We start from the raw sequence: 16,735 nt of genomic DNA on the forward strand, positions 1-16,735 counted from the left end.
CAAGCAGCAGCAGCAGCAGCAGCAGCAGCAGCAGCAGCCGTGAAATTTGACTGATGACAGGGAGACTTTGTTTGGTGAGGAAGTTGCACTCTCCGACGAAACGTGTGTTACCTTTTTAATTACCAATTCCGCCCAGCTGCCAAGCGGCTGGCCACGCAATGCTTGTTTGTCATCTCGTTGGCATTTCCAATTAGGAGTCCGCCGCGCGCCAGCTCATCACGAGAGCCTCGACCGCGGGAGATCCAGGAGAACCGGAGGAGAAGGTGTCTGAGGGGGTCTGCTGTTCACGTCGTCGTGTGCTCGCTCAGCAACACCAGGCAGGAAAGATGTTTATTATCAGTGAATTCCCCGGTCAGGAGGCAGCAAACAGCCCCAGGTTTCCTGTTTTCCCAAACTGCACAATTCTGGCCAGGTTTTATTTTTGTTTTCAGTTTTGCACAAGAAGGTTCCTTTTTTTTTAAATATATATCTCTTGACTTCGTTACGCACAGGCTTGATTGCACGTTTACCTAAAACCCATGAAGGACCGTTGCACAAGAGCCAAGGATTTAACGGTCGCACACCGGTTGCCAAACAAAGACTGTGGCGTGCAAAGCAGATGCCAGCTGAGTGCAATGGAACGTGAATCCATTTCAACTGGTTTGGCTGCAGCCAAAAACGGCAGGTGCTGCAGGGACTTCGACTCCTTGGTTAACTGCAACCTTCCACTTTTTTTTTTTTTTTCTTAAATGAGAATATGTTAGCTGGCAACTTCCGCACAACCTTCCCTTGAGCAAACCTCTTAGGGACTAAGAAAGAGTTAAAAAAAAAAAAAGTTTGACAGTCAAAAATATTGGTTGAGAGAAATTGCAAATGTTTGTTTATTAGGTTTGACAAAACATTCACATTTTGTGAATTTTGAAGATTTGATTTTTTTTTTCTTGTTGTTCCTAAAAATGTACAAATGCAATATTCTTCAAATTGTGCAATCAAAGCTTGGATGGAAATGCCAAATAATTCAATTAATTTAATGTGTCAAAAACGAAAAAATGGGATCAAGAAGAATACAATATATTTGGCCTTGTGGACAACATGCCCTTTCAAAGCTCAGGACCAGCTGAGTCCAACTTATAGCCTTAAAACAAGCCACTCCAAACCATTTCTTTTTTCTTTCTTTCTTTTTTTTTTTTAAATTGAACATTGTGTTAATAAAAAACACACACACACAGTCAAGTCTAAAAAAATTTACTTCACCTTAGTTTGGTTTTCATTGAAGGTTAAAAAGAAAAAGAAATAATAAAGTTGGTTCAAGAAGGAATAAATGATGAATAAAACAACCAGTTCACCTTGGCTGTCACATGAAAGCAGCGCAGCCCTCACATGAAAATTCTCTATATCTCCACGGACGCACAATTTGCTCTCAAGCACAACTCCTTGTGGGGAAGAAAACCTTCTGTCCAGCCTTCTGGTGTTCACACTCGGACTCAATATCTGTTCAGAGCGGAACCGATCACTGCTCACAGGCGATCAATAACCAGACTCTGAATGTAGGTAAAATTACTTCATTAATAAACATGTAAAAGGCTCAGAGCATCTCGCTGCTGCATCCCAAAAAACAAAAATAAAAGCCTACACGGACATTTGTCTGAGGGTTAATGCTCTCTGTTCAGCACAATCCACAGACACCTATGTCTATCTTTCCCTGAGAGGCTTTCTGAGTATATCTTTGTGCACATTTTCAGCCATCATTAAGGTAATAATTTGACTTTAAAAATATGGCTTTTGACTAAAAGGAGAATGGAGAAAACACTTGAGGATTAGCAGTGAATAATTTACATTGCAAAAAACTAAAAAAAATAAAATACTTATTTATCCCTGAGATTAACTGGGATCAGTTTTCTTTCGCCCTGTCAGAACCAAGCAGTTATCATACTCAACTTCACGTGACCCTAATTAGCCGAGACACGCTAAGTGTCTGGATGAAGGGATTTATATGAAGATAAAACACAAGGACGGTTTTCCTCGGCTTAAGTGAGCTGGCACACAGACCATGCTGCAGTCCATGTGGCCTCCTAAGCTTTGCCATGTCCTTCAGTGACCGAGGGGGAGAAAAAAAAATTAAGAGGTTGATCCATCTATCCAACCTCTGTTCCTGGGCTCAGGTTGGTGGAGGCGCTGCAGCCTACCCCAGTTGTCTCGGGTGAAGCCAGAGTTAAACCCCGGACACAGGAAGCCGCCGGTCCAGGAAACTGAACCCACAGCATTCTTGCTGTGCACCACCACACTTTTGTGTATGAGAAAGAACTAAGTGATTGCGACTGTAAGAGAATTGGGCAACTGATGGTGCTGCCTACTTTTATTCCCTTTCCTGTCGACAAAGTATTTGAACCAGCAAATCTGGAGTTTGCAAGCTTTGTTTCCCCCGGCTTCCTCCTGCCGGTCGAAAACGTCCATGTGAAGCAAACTGTCTACCCTGTCTCCGCCCAAATAGAATACGGAGGATAGCAACCTGAAAATCCAACAGCAAGTCCAGGGGCAGAGCGGAACGCGTCCTATTCTCGGAAAATCGAACAGAACTTCAAACAAAGCTACTGGCACTTCGACCTGCCCTTAACCCAAGTCTCTAAAACTACGCAAAGATTCATCGTGCACGACCTGTTTCGAGTCACTGTTCACCTCAAACTCATTAACTCCTTCAGCTTTATGATCAGTTGGAAGATTTGTCCCAATCAAGGAGGATTATATCGACGACTCAACTTAGATCAAGTGGGAAGAAAGTGCTGAAACAAATACTATATATATACAGTATATATATACTGTATATGTATATATATATATATATATATATATATATATACATATACAGTATATATATTCCTTCTTTGAATCTTTCTAACCCTTTCCTCTGATTAAACGCAGTGGGAAGAGAAGTGCGTCTCTGAGTCATGAAATATATCAAAACCAACAACCTTTCTACCTGATCACAGCGGTATAACCATTAAAGCAGATTTAAGGACGGGAATCTTTTCTCTCTACATAAACTGAATAAATGATTTGGACATCAAAGCTCCACACAGGAAATAAAACATGAAGCAGGTGATTCGGAGCCATCGCTGCCTGATGTAAAAACCTTTTTCCCCCCTTCACTTTTCTCCTCCCTATTCCCAAGCGCTTTGTGGGTTTTTTTGTTTTTTTTCTGTATAAGTAAGAAATTACGTTAAAACCTTTTTCATACGTGACATTGCCAGGGTGGAACCTTTGAATCGTCACACATTATTTGGAGACGGTGTCAGGCATTTGTGGGGTTTGTTTTGGTGCCCTCTCTGGCAGTTAGTGAATAGTTCAAGTACCAACAGGAAGTACCAACAAGAAGTATCAACAAGGAAGTCCCAGGGAAGCTATAAAAATTGGAAGGGCTCAGGCCTTCGTGTCCTTTCACTGTCCAAACTGCCAGAGGTTGATTGCTGCCTGTAAGTTCAAATCATTACTGAATCTGTATTTTTTACATGAGGTTGCTGCTCTTGGGTGTGTTGCTTTCACCAAGTGGCATCTAGCCTCCATGTTTGTGAAATATGAGGGTTTTTTTTTGGCATCATTTGCATTTTTGATGATAGCTTTAACTCAGTTGAGCTGCTGACGCTATGCTAATGTGATTGTTTCTAATTAAGCTAAAGCTACACTTGTTCATGTTATGCTAACTTGGAATGTACACACTTGTTTGCTGATGCTAGCATGCTAATACTAATTGAACTTAAACAAATTCCAACATTTTCATGGAGTGGTGTCCCAATATTAATTATATATTTTGTTTTTTCTGTTTCACTCTATGTCCATTGTGTTGAGTCTGCATCAAATTACCTTGAATGCTTCTTCTTGACTCATGGTCTATGTGAATAGAATTTGGCTTCCTGTCAAATTGTGGTCACTACACCTCAAGGTGGACAGTAGAATGTTCCATTAAAGAATGAATGTGAACGTGGACAGATTATACGGAAAAAATCATCAAACATCTTTCTCATGTGAGCAGAAATGAACGCCATAGTTCCATTAGAAGCGTTTGCAGGAAAAGTAAAAACTCGACAATACATTTCTATTGTGAAGTCTGCTGCCCAACATCCTGCGACTGAGCACTAGGGAAAACAATGGCGTGAGTAAAAGTCAATTACTAGTCTGTCACTTTCTTCCCAGATCAAAAGTGGAGGATTAGGGAAGCGTGAAAACCGTGAAATCTTTGCTTAACGTGGTCGCACTGTCCCCTGACTGATCCTGACAAACCTTCAGTGGGAGGCAGATTTCATTGAGGCTTTCTGCTGCTGCTGCTGCTGCTGCTGCTGCAGCAACTATTATTATATATGCGCATGCTGCTGCCATTCTTTCTGGGGCTTGATGCCAAAATGTGAAGACCTTTTCTAGTTTTAACTATACGGAAGACAGAATAATTCCTCATGCGTAGGGTCTGTGACCCTCCGCGTGCAGCTGCTGACGTCTTGTTTAATTAGCAGCCATCAGGGTTTCCCTGGCTGATTGCTAATTTTCAACACGGTCAGTGTCGCTGCAGAATTACACCCCTCGTCGCCGTGCCCTCCCCTCCAATCACCTCCGAGAACCCCCTCCAGCAGCAATCCTTCACTCCGCTCGCTGCTCATTAGAAGCAACACTCGGCGCTGCAGTATCAAGGTCTGCCGTGTGTGATGGCGAGCCAAACACTCCCAGTTTGCCACCTGCAGAACTCCGAACGCTACCTTGCTGCACGATGCCTCACGAGTACTATTGATTTTTGTTTTGTTTTTTTCTTACCCCACCTACTTTACCCTACTTCCAGCTCTGGAGCTTTTTTTTTTTTTTTAATAACATCTTGGGTTACAACTGGAAACTGAAAGAACACAAAGCTTGGGGTGGGCGGCCAGAGGAGGGCAACAAACCTGAGGCCTGTCAGTCTCTCTGCGCTCTGGGAGTCCTTTCCAGTGGCGCTACTATATGGCATTAGTGGTTTTTTTGGGTTTTTTTTTTTAATGACATGCATCATTAATGCGACAGCTGCCCTGCAGCGCCCCTGTACACTGTTGCTCATCCCCTCCTATGGCTCCTAACAAAAAAATAAGACACTTGACGATCAAATGCTGGATTTTCCCAGTTCAGGTCTAATCCCGAACATGTGTGAATGTTGCAACTATACAACATTTTCACCTCAATAATCAAGCTCTTGAGCAGTTGTGATAGTTAAATGATGTGTTCCAGGGAGAATGAGCCTCTTTGCGCAACAGCGCCGCCTGGCCCAGCTAACTATGAGAAACACAGTGTTTCTGAGCATTGCCCGTATTTTTTAACAAGGCAACAACTGCAAGTCTCTAGGGCAGGAGTCACCGGCCTTTTTGGCACTGAGAGCTGCTTAATGGGTCCCGAGTCATATGAAGGGCTACCAGTTGGCTACACTCTCCTGAAATAACAAACTCTCTGCGTTATATATATTATTAGTAATGATAGTCATCTGTGTGAAGACACTTATCAAGTTAATGAGTTCTCAATAATTATCAACACTGACTTAACAAGGTTGGATAAAATTGAATTTTAGATGCAGCTCAACAAGTTGTGCAATTTTTCAAACAGGCCTGCGGGCAACTCCTGTGGTCCTTGGGGGCTACCCACGTTGGTGACCCCTGCTCTGGGGGGGCGCTCTAATGACCAAAACAGCAGAGAAGCGAGCAACCAGCATAATTCTCCTTCAAGCAATCGCACAATCACACAATCACACACACACACACAATCACACATCAACGTTGTTTAATTTCATGTATCGGGGTTTGGCTTTAAGAGTGAAGATGACGACTCTTGGACTGAGAAAGGTCTCCACTGGCGGCTGGTGTCGTAGCGGTGTCGTTTGTTTTTTTAATCTAACGAACTTTGAAGTCCCAGCGAGCGACAGTGAGCGCTTCCTCCCAAGAAACTCTGAAAGGCTTCAGAAAGTTGCTGCCAAGGAACCTTCCAAACTGGTCGCGTTTCCACTTTGGTTCTCCGCGGCTTAAGCCAACGAGGTGCGGCATATTCATTACAGAGCTCTGGAGACGCTGCTCGGTGGACCGACGAGCCAAGCTAATAGTTTAGCCTGGATTAGGTTTATGTCGAAATTGTTGGAGTGATGCAAATTCATGTACATGTTGAGTATTTACTCAGAAGAAGATGGGATTCCTTTCAATGGTCGGCTGCTTGGAAGCTCAGTTTTGTTTTGTTTTTCGCTTTGCTTTTTATTTTCTCATCCTGCTGCTTTCATTGTCCAAACCCTGACGCCGTCGTCCTGACGTCTCTAAGTGTCCCTGTGCTTCCCTCTCTCCCCTGCAGCTGGGCGGATGTGGCATCCTGGGCGTGGGAGTGTGGCTCTCGGTGACCCAGGGGAACTTTGCCACCCTGTCATCATCGCTCCCCTCGCTGTCTGCAGCCAACCTGCTCATCGCGGTGGGAGCCATCATCATGGTGATTGGCTGCCTCGGCTGTGTCGGAGCTGTCAAAGAGAGTCGTCCTCTGCTGCTGACGGTAAATCATTTTGAGGGAGGGGTTCTTGACCTTGACACACCTCCGCGCTGGCGGGTTGCTTTTTTGTATGCGTAACAACAAAAAAAAATCAATTGTGTCTGGAGAGAGAGAGAGAGAGAGAGAGAGAGAGAGAGAGAGAGAGAGAGAGAGAGAGAGAGAGAGAGAGAGAGAGAGAGAGAGAGAGAGAGAGAGAGAGAGAGAGAGAGAGAGAGAGAGAGAGAGAGAGAGAGAGAGAGAGAGAGAGAGAGAGAGAGAGAGAGAGAGACTTTACAGGCATTTTCCTTTCATTCCTTTTAAGAATTGTAGCCATCGTTCCAAATGATCACATGCCACAGCACGGGTGACCTTATTTAGGCCACCTATGTCAAATGTTTACTTTTTCGAGCTACATCCTCATGTTTCATTTACAATCGCTCACATTTGTCACACGACTGATATTTCATGCATTGCAAATGTGCAGGCAGGGAAAAAAAGCTAACGTGTTTTTTCAGAAACATTATCCCTGTTACTGGCTGCATTTCAAGGGCAGGTAATAATAATGAGTAAAATTTTTTTTCTTTTTTTTAGAACTAGACAGTCTCTGATAATGAGGCTGCACCATCTGAATTTTTGTATTTTGAAAATCCCCTCCAGACAAGAAAGGCCGAGGCTGGAGAGCGTCTAGGCCGAGATGAGACCGAGGCCACGTAAAAATGCTCTCGAGGTCGATCTCGAGTACTGCAAGCCTGCGTTCTCTCACAGCCTAACTGGATGTCTTGGTGGCTGACTGTCTGACTGACTCGGAAACTCAGAGAATTCAAGGCGATTCATTTGGGTGGTTTCTTCGTCTCCGTTGTTCAGAGATGAGAACTGAAGTGTTGTTCGGCAACTACTGGTGGAAGGTGGAAATGAGTCTTTCAAGTTGTGCGATTTGGTGTGTGAACGCAGGCTGCACGCGTGATCCTCTATAAATAGGAATAAACCAGGGGCACCACTCCATTAGGTTAACAACAGATTTTTTTCTTTTGAGCAACTTCTTCCAGAAGAAGGGAATAAACCTCCCCTTAATGTCAGTAAAGGGGAGCTTGCAGTGCTTTTCTTTCTCCCAGTGGCCTTTTGGTAACAGGCGGTTTTTATTTGTTCTTCTGTTTTAATTATTGATGTCCTGGGGGCAAACAAGTTTTCTCTCAACAGACAGATTAAACAATAAAAGTGGCAGCGTCCAAATAAATGAGATCAGGTGCTGTCAGTGGCCACGCAACTTATAAAAAGCTAAAATAACAGCGCGAAAAGAAAAAAAATGTAAATGTTGCTGTCAAGTTAGTTTTTCTAAGAAGAAAAAAAAAATGCAGAGCACCGGCAAGAGCTGAACACGAACAGCTGCAACAAATGTTATTTTGTTTTCTCATTGTCTGCGACCGCTTTCCAACTGCCTGCCTTCAGTCCGGGATTGATCTGACTGATTTCAATCATCAGAGCGGAGCAGCTCTCCGTGACGTTGGAACAATGTTGTAAAAGGGGAGGCAAAAAAAACAAACAAACAAACAAAAAAAAGCAGCGGCACCCTTTAAAGAAAATCTTTTTGGCATAGAAAGAATCACAGATACGACCGACTTTGATGAAGTTTTGTGGCGGTGGTGGCGACAGGCGCCTCTGTCATCACAGTCATCACATCAAGTGCGGCAACAGAAAACAGGCGCAGATGCTCGACTGTCTGGCCCGGCGGTGATGAGAGCAATGACCTGTTTTGTCCCGGAGTTCCCTCATTTTTCTTCGATAATTGTATTTCATGTCATCGGTTCTCCTCCATTTACATTTAGAATCATGTCTAATGCTTAGTTTCGGGGCTAAATTAGTTCTGTAAATGTTGGACTTTCAATTATTTTGCATTTAACCACTGATGAAGCACATCTAGAGGCCTCCATTAAGTTTGGTAAATGGTGCCTCGATCCCCGGGGGCCCTGGGGAGTCCATCCTAGTTTTTTTTTTGTCCACCTTCCACTTCTTCATTACCCAGCCCCATTCCATTTTTCTTTTCTCTTGTCATTTGTTAGCTGTCTGTTGTTTGCTGTTTGTTTTAAACTTCCATGCGATTTTACCTGCAGGGTGAAACAAAGTGTTCGACTTCAGTGCTTTGACATTATTGCACACATGCAATTCCCCCTTTTGGAAAATATAAAAAATGATTAGCATGCATGCGTGTCTACATACATTTATTATCACTGACTGACTGTAATGCGTCTACATGAGTGACTGATCTGACCGGCCTTGAGAAAGCAGCTTCCGATTTCTGTCAAAAATCATACATAACAAAGTGAGGCATCCTTCTGTGCTCTAGTAATACAATTTTTTTTAGTAATACAATTTTTGCAACCTGGAATTTTCTGCCGAGCTCTCCTGACAAAGGGCCACCGCAGTGATAAATATTGCGACAAAACAAACACGCTTTGTGCAATCAAACACTGACGACGTGTGACGCTAACACAAAACACTCGTCGCTGGAATGGAAAACAGCATTAATCACGTTTAAAAACGTCACAGCAGGAGTGGAGTAATTACCAACTGCGTGGGACTCGGCCCACGTGCTGATCATTAGCGTGATGTGCGACACTTTCCCCCACAGTGACTGGACAAATTGTGGTGGGTGTCAATGTAATGACATGGGGGACGGGGGGGATTAGAAATGTGCTCTAATGAGTGACGCAGCAGCCTGTTCTTGGAGGGGATCAGACCTTCAGACCTGGCCGCTAATTAGGGACGTTGATCACCGTCAGGGGAAGCAGAGTGTTGGGACGCCACCGTCGGACGTTTGAGTAGCCGCTGTTGCGTCTCGTCATTCTCAGCAACATCAAAGTTCAGTTTTCTTTTTAAGGGTGATCTGGCTGCCTTCAAAGCCCTTTTCTCCCCGCAATACTTAAACATCTCAGCAAACAGTCAATCAGTTCTGGGTGAGCTGTCTTCTGGCTGTTCAGCTGCCCCACCCATTGGTCAAAATCACAGTAAAGGAGACAGAAATGTAAAATAAACCTACCAAAAATCATTGATTAATTAATCATTATCAGGTGAAACTGGAATATTCTGCTTTCATTCAACGAGTAGAACCGAAAACAAAATCTCAAGGTCCAGGAAGAGCTGCAATGTACTTTTCATGAAGCCATTTTTTTTTTTTTAAATCAGATCTTGACTCTGTCCAGATCTAACAAATCAATTTCGGTGGTCTACTTCCAGCAATAAACAAGGTTTGTTTGATTTGAGCTGCACAAAACAAGCGTTTTTCACTCCAGAGGCTTTACTATGACAATCAGGTCAACTTGTCATGTAAAAAGTGCAGGTGAATCCAAACGCCTCACTTCAGCTCAGCAACACGGAAATAGCCAGCCCATCTAGAAATGCACAATTTCTCATTTCTCATACCCGGTGTGTTAGTTTGCAAGCCAGTAACACTAATAGACATGTTAAAGAGCTGAAAAAGTCAGTTCTTCATGATAGGAGCCCTTTAACGTGACATAACGTCACAGTAAAGATCCCTTGGATGACATGGACATTCACGAAAAAAAAAAAAAAAAAAAAATCCCATTTCTACCAATAAATAATGGGGCAATGGGTAATTAAAGTGTCCACTGGTGGCTCCAGACAGTCAATACTGAAGCGAGTTCAAGGTGCACAGCAGCGCATGACCTCATCTCCCCAAAGCCTAGTCGGGGGCTGAGTTCCCGCCCCCTGTGGAAATGGACGCAGGCTGTTTATAGAGGCCAGCCTTAACACAGCTCCTACACCTATAGAGCCTTCGAAAACTGATTAGAGCCGCCGCATTAAGCCAACACGGACATCTCCTCCAAGACCTCCATTGGCACCAGCCAGATCTCCAAAGATATTGATTTGGAAGGCGCCTGAAGGACGGGGAGTCTGACATGGCTGAGCCACTGTAGCCTTAATATTGCTGAAAAAAATCATGGCACGGCCACAACGTCAGGGGAATCGATCCCCACACCTGGACTCTTGATTGCGGTTCTCATCCCAAAGCCCGGCTAAGGCATCGATTTCTGCTAAGCAAGGGTATCAGCGCGGCAGCCCGAACAAGACGCGGCTTAATTAACAGCAGGCATCTGGAGTGTCTCACGCAAGTCCCCATCATGTGTGCTGTCTCTGTTTTGATTGCGCTGGCAGAGTGAAGCCTTTCTGCCTGAAATTAGGAGCAGGACTGACGGTAAACTGCGGACCGACTCGGCTCGGCGGCGCCGCTTTTCTCTGGTGTGAAGGGTTCCACTGCGATGAAAAAAAAAGAGGAAGGTGCAATTAAAAAATATCCTTCGAAGAGCTTGGAAGCTTAAACCCACAGGAGCTCTAATCTGTTAGCCTGAGACGTCTGCGTCCTGCAGATTCCGAAGCGAGCCAGCTGTGGCTCAGCAACTCTGGAGGGATGAAAACCTGTAACAAAGCAGGAAGCCACCGCTGAGACAGGACAACCACGGCGTCTCAAGTGTCTCTCCGGTGGACGTCGCACCGTCAGACGGGTTTGTGCAAAGTGGCACCTGCTCCCGGGAATCTTCCACAGGAAATGCAGGAGCAAGGACAAAAATAGTAATTACAAAAGGATTTTCTGAAGGAAGGAAGGGTTGAAACAGGAAGAGACACGCTGCTGAAACTTCTGAAACTATTGGCGAGTGTGACGGCTCGTCAATGAAAATGTCATCCTGTGTTCTGCGTGCTGGGAAACGTCACTTCTTTCTTCATTTTTGCTCCAACCCCACAGACGTGACTGTTGAGAACAATTGACTGCACCAGAAAAGTGGCAGCAGCAGCTCCAAACAGTGTTGTCCGTATTCAGTTTGAATGGTGACAATCAAAGACTTTAAAAAAAGCAACAACAGCAACAAAAAACATTGAGCTTCTTTAAGTGTTTTGTAATTGGATTTGCATCCCTGTAGCAGAAAAACAACGGACCGTGCGCCCATACAAAATAAGCTCAGCCCCCCAAATTTAGATTTCAACTAAAATTTCCTACATTTGCAAGCATTTACAACAAAATGCGTTACAGACATAAAGCAGATACAAAAGTATTCTGCTGCCCTTCCTCCTGAAAGCAGAATTCGTGATTGTTTTTGTTTCGGGTCTCAGATCAGTTCATTTGAATTCAAACTGTTCCCTCCTGTGTGGACCACTGGGAGTTTGCATGCGCCAGTGTTCGCCAGTGTGTTCTAATCTTCATTTTCAATGGAGAGAGCAAACGCTTTGGAATGGCTCCTCTATATATAATTTCATCTTTTTTTTATTATTGTTATTAGCCTTTCTGCGCAGTCCACAAATAGCTCCTCATCACCCCCCTTCATTTCCAGTCATTTGATAATATTGACTTCATTCAATGCAGCAATTTATTCATTTTATCCTCGCTAATTCAAGAGCTTCCTTGTGGTATATTAGAGACACAAAATGCCGTCTTATGTCGTCAAATGATCCCACTGAGTGCGACTACTGCTGCTGGCCTGCAGGAGAGGAGTCATATCCCCCATTAAGGGCAGATGAATGAGGAAATATTCAGAGAGCCGCAGGGGAAAGGCTCTGTTTGTTTTCCAAGTGCTGCTGAATATCCCTTTCTCACCCTTAACGATGTCCCTTCGCTCCCTGCTGTGATTTCACGATGACCACAGTGCGTAGCCAAGTCCGGAGCCGCCGAAGATGTTTATTCTCTCCTTCGAAAATGTCTTTAAGTATTCCCCTCTGTGAGCAAAAGGTCAATCACAGTTCAGTGGCCACAGGTTAGAGCCACATGAATTATTAATGATCGGATTTGACAGCACAGTAGCAACACAAGTTGTTTTTAAAAGCACAGCAACAACAAAAAAAAAAGGTGCGCAAAATGGAGCCAAATGTCCACACACTTTTTTTTCCTAATTCCTGGTTTCCATTTAACATCAGACACGAGGCAGTTTTTCATTTTCCGTATAAAATTCTTGAAACAAAAGAAAATGAAAACGGGCTGTTTCCCAGGTTCCAAGTTCTAATCGGGAAGTCGCTCCACATTGTCGGTTTTCTCATTGCTAAACCAAAATGTGTCGGCCGCCAAGAACTCTGGCCGATCGATTTCTGCGTTCCGTTGCATGTTACAGATATTAACCTTCGAGTGGCACATTTTGCCCAAGGAGAAACATTGATTTTGAATATGCCTGAACACTGCCAAGTTTCAACAGTTCTCTAGTTTAGCTCCTCCATAACAAAGAAAAAAAAAAAAAAAGCCTTTGCACCGTTTTTGTGACCAAAGCACATTCTAAGGAGTTCTCTGCAACATTGCTGACTGTGTGTAAATATAGACCACACTCAGCATGGAAATTTCAAAAAGTATACTCATAGAAAGGGGTTGTTTTCCAAGGTTTTATGAGTGAGGACAGATTCAGGATTATGTTTGCTTGTGGAGGATTTTCTTCTGACCTCAAGTGGCCTGAGAACTGCTACTCTGAATGAAGATGCTACTCATCTTTGGCAACACCCTTTTTCAAAATAAGACTCAAGTGCAAGTCAAGAATTGTGGCACTTTGAAAGATAATTTGTATTGTTTCAAACTTTGTCCCTCTTGTCTTGGATCATCACAGATGTTGCGTTTTTTTGTGTCTATTTTATTTACAAAGTTGATTGAGTATGTGACTTTCCAGTAAATAGTATTAATATCTAGAAATTGAAGCCTGGTAGAGCTTAAGAAAAAAAAAAAAAAATCGAATCATTCAAAGACACCCCAAGTAAGGCATTTCAGTCTCCGACCTTACAGTGTTGTCGTGCTCAGTGACTCAGACAAGGGTGACGCCAGAGACCTCAAGGTCTGTGAGCACCACGCTTCACGCACTCTTCCACCAGTCACTGTCAGGCAAAAAGTCTGGAATACGCTCAAGACAGATGAATATCTTGTGAAAAACAAAACAAAAACACCTGAGCTTCAGACATTTGTTTTGACCCTCTGAGATGGTCTTATGTTGTGACTCACTCCCCAAAATTTAAAAACAACACTAAAATACTCGTCTACAGCAGCAAGTGATTCTCTTGTGTCTTGAATCCAATGAAAGCACAGAAATACATGGGGAGAGACACACGATAAAGACATTTCAATAGCTGTCATCCACAGGTAAAAAATACATCAGGTGGGCTTTCAAACACTCTACATCAAACCGTAACATATCTGGGTTGTTGAATGTACCTGGAGTTGGAATTGTGTAGCCATTGAAGGCTGAGGTTGAAGACAGAAAAGCTAAATGATTAGGTTGAGACACAACTTGACTGGTTCGCCTACTGAACCCTATCGAAAACTAAGAAACTTAATCGGGCCAAATTAAATTAGAAAACATTTGTTTGTACCCTCCTATGAAGGCTTAATCATGACAATTTAGCACATCAACATTTACAGTTCTTTCCACCTCCCATAAAGCTCTAGGGTTAGTAAGACTTACTTCCTCTTGTTCTAACTACAGTACCGCTCGTATCTGGTTTCCCAATGGTTCCCCTGAGACTTGAGTTCCTTCAGGGAGTTCCTGAGTGAGTAAGCCCAGTAGAGGTCCTATGACTCTACAGATGCAAAAGCAACCATTATTAAAGTCAGCTAAGAAAGGAAAGTACTACACTGTGATGGTGAAATCTCCTGACAAAAATGGAAAAGTTCCCCTGCGCCAACGTCCGGTTTCATTTAACTGATTTGGTTTGATTTTTATTTATCCCAAACAACCACAAGTAAAACAGCCAATATGTGCCACAAAACAAACAACAACAACAACAAAAAAAGATAAACTGCAAGTTCAAGAAGGAGCTGAAAGTGTCTTCACATCAGTCAGTCACAAGCCGTCCTCCCCTTCTTGGCTGGGATATAGGTATGTGGGAGGCGGAGCGACGTCCTAGCAGATAGATTGATGGCAAGCCTGTTTTTTAACATTCACGAGCGTCTGCAGGTGGATTAATCAGCCCAAACTGCGGTCGTTCTTCAGAGTGGAGTGCGGGCCGTGGACTGACTGGAATAAAATGTGGCTTTTTAAAACTATTTTAAAACTTAATAGCGGGGAACAGTAGCTCCTCTTGGCTGTGTGTGTGTCTTGACCCGTCAGTTGGGACAAGTGTGGCTGAACACTCTGTATCTCTCCAATTGATCATCCCGGCGGGCGACCGCCGGTTGTTTCTGTTCCTCCCTCTCTGCTCCCTGTTCACTTAATCCCTCCTCACTGTGGTGTCTCAGGTCCTTTTCTTTCTCCTCAATTTGTTCTTCATAGACACCACAGCGACAGGTTTTTTTTTTTATTTCTCCCTGGTAAATTATGTCTTCAGTCGCTCAGCCGCCTTCTTCTCTTCCCTTTGTGTCTCCACAGTTCTTCATTTTGCTCCTGCTCATCTTCTTCTTGGAGATTCTGGCCATCATGCTTTTCTTCATCTACCAAGATGAGGTAAGACGCCTGGATGGCTCACACTGGGTGACATCATCCTGTTACTCTCCCCAGCGAACTATGTTGAAACGTGATTCTGTGAGCGTGCGTCTCTGCTTTAGAGGCGTTTTCATGTCTGTAAATCATATAGTGTGTTGGTTTAGTATTGAGCACATTCACTGACATTTTTTCCTTCAACACTGGTTTAGTACAATATACATGTATTTTTTTTCTCTTGGCTGGGATCTTTGGGGAGATATTTATGGATTTGGGTCTAGGAAACGGAAAACATGATCAAGTTCCTGTGTAGTTGAAACCTCTAACTGAACTAGCACTTTGGATATTTCCATATCAGTCCACATACCTATTGAATAGCAATTGTTTCACACTTCTACCAGGTTGAGGAGATTTTGGATTTATTATGAAATGTCGATCACGTTACCCAGATGTTGAGCTCCAGCGCAATACGGAAACATGTTTACTTGACTCTGTATTTTTGCACGTTCTCAACGGACGCTAACCTGATTTCCATGAGGCTGCATTTATGCACATTTTTGATTTGCACTTCTTAATTTCAGTGTGTGTGTGTTTGTGTGTGTCCGCCCTTTGCTAAAAGCAAAGCAGTTAATGACTTACACTAACTAATCTACGGTTTGAATGTTGAAACGACTTCCTACAGCACGAGAGCAATAATGTATCAGTGTTGTAAAATACTTGACATGTTTTAAGTGTCTTTTATTGTTGTTTCTTTTTTTTTTTTTTTTTTTAACCTTTCGGTTGAACAAAAAAATTCTAGTTTTAGGAGGAAAACAAACAAACAAAAAAAAACCCTGACAGATGACATATCAGGACTAAGAAGAAACACTGGTGTTCATTGTAATAAAGTCAGTCAGTCAATCAACCTTTATGCATGAAGCGCTACATCACATCCAAAGACAGTCAAGGAGAAAACGACTGATCAAAAGCAAAACGAGCAGCAAAACAGGTTCCATCAGGCGTTCACTTCATTCAGAAATGGCAGCGTCAGATAGAGAGAGAGAGAGAGAGAGAGAGAGAGAGAGAGAGAGAGAGAGAGAGAGAGAGAGAGAGAGAGAGAGAGAGAGAGAGAGAGAGAGAGAGAGAGAGAGAGAGAGAGAGAGAGAGAGAGAGAGAGAGAGAGAGAGAGAGAGAGAGAGAGAGCACAGGTTCACTTTTTCGCCCAGTAGGTAGGTACTGAGTGAAGATGCAGTGTCCAGCTTTAATTTTGCTGGTGAATGTTGTGCTGAAACTGCTCAAAGTCCATATCCTTGTCATAACTCACTTGCCATGTTCAACCCCCCTGCGTTCCATTATTCATGTGCTGGTGCGGAGAGCGTTATCCCTCAAGACATCAGCCAAGGCAGACGCTGTTGTATAGTACAGTAAAATAACATTTTAATAGTTGCCAGCATTGGACACCGCACTTGCTATGAATATAAACTACAAAGAATCGGAGCGATGGATTTGGAGTTGAGCGATAATTTACAATTTTGCGGAAGGCAGAATGTGGCACTGTGGCGTGACGGGAAGAGGACGGCTAGGGGTGCTCATAGCGGTGGTGCACCCTTATCACGTGATCACTGGGACGTGTGATTAGAGGCGATCAAACAAACAAACAGTGACCTTGAGGGAGTCGAGCGTCTTCCTGGACAAACTTTTGCTGAGCTGCACCAGCAATACATCGCAGCACCACTTTGCTGGGTTTCCAATGGATGTCTTTGTTGTTAGGAATCACCTTTTTCTCTCAGGATCTGCTCCCCGATGCGAGTGCGTCTCATTATTAGGTCTCTGAATTATTCAGTTTTACCATCCCAAGAGGCGATTAGCGAGAAAGGGGTGAA

General features: G+C 43.5%; 1 protein-coding gene across 2 annotated transcripts in view; it reads left to right on the forward strand.

Moving 5' to 3' along the window:
• tspan4a (tetraspanin 4a) overlaps positions 1–16,735 on the forward strand; it is a 107,689-nt gene that overhangs the window by 67,348 nt on the left and 23,606 nt on the right. For both annotated transcript variants that reach the window (XM_076019277.1, XM_076019269.1), the window contains 2 exons: positions 6,316–6,507; positions 14,823–14,897. In XM_076019277.1, the coding sequence (XP_075875392.1) occupies positions 6,316–6,507; positions 14,823–14,897 (267 nt within the window). The remainder of the gene's footprint in view (positions 1–6,315; positions 6,508–14,822; positions 14,898–16,735) is intronic.

This window comes from Nelusetta ayraudi, unplaced genomic scaffold (assembly GCF_046127955.1).
Source record: "Nelusetta ayraudi isolate G7.1 ecotype Tasmania unplaced genomic scaffold, CSIRO-AGI_Nayr_v1 ptg000002l, whole genome shotgun sequence".
NCBI classification, from domain to species: Eukaryota; Metazoa; Chordata; class Actinopteri; order Tetraodontiformes; family Monacanthidae; genus Nelusetta; species Nelusetta ayraudi.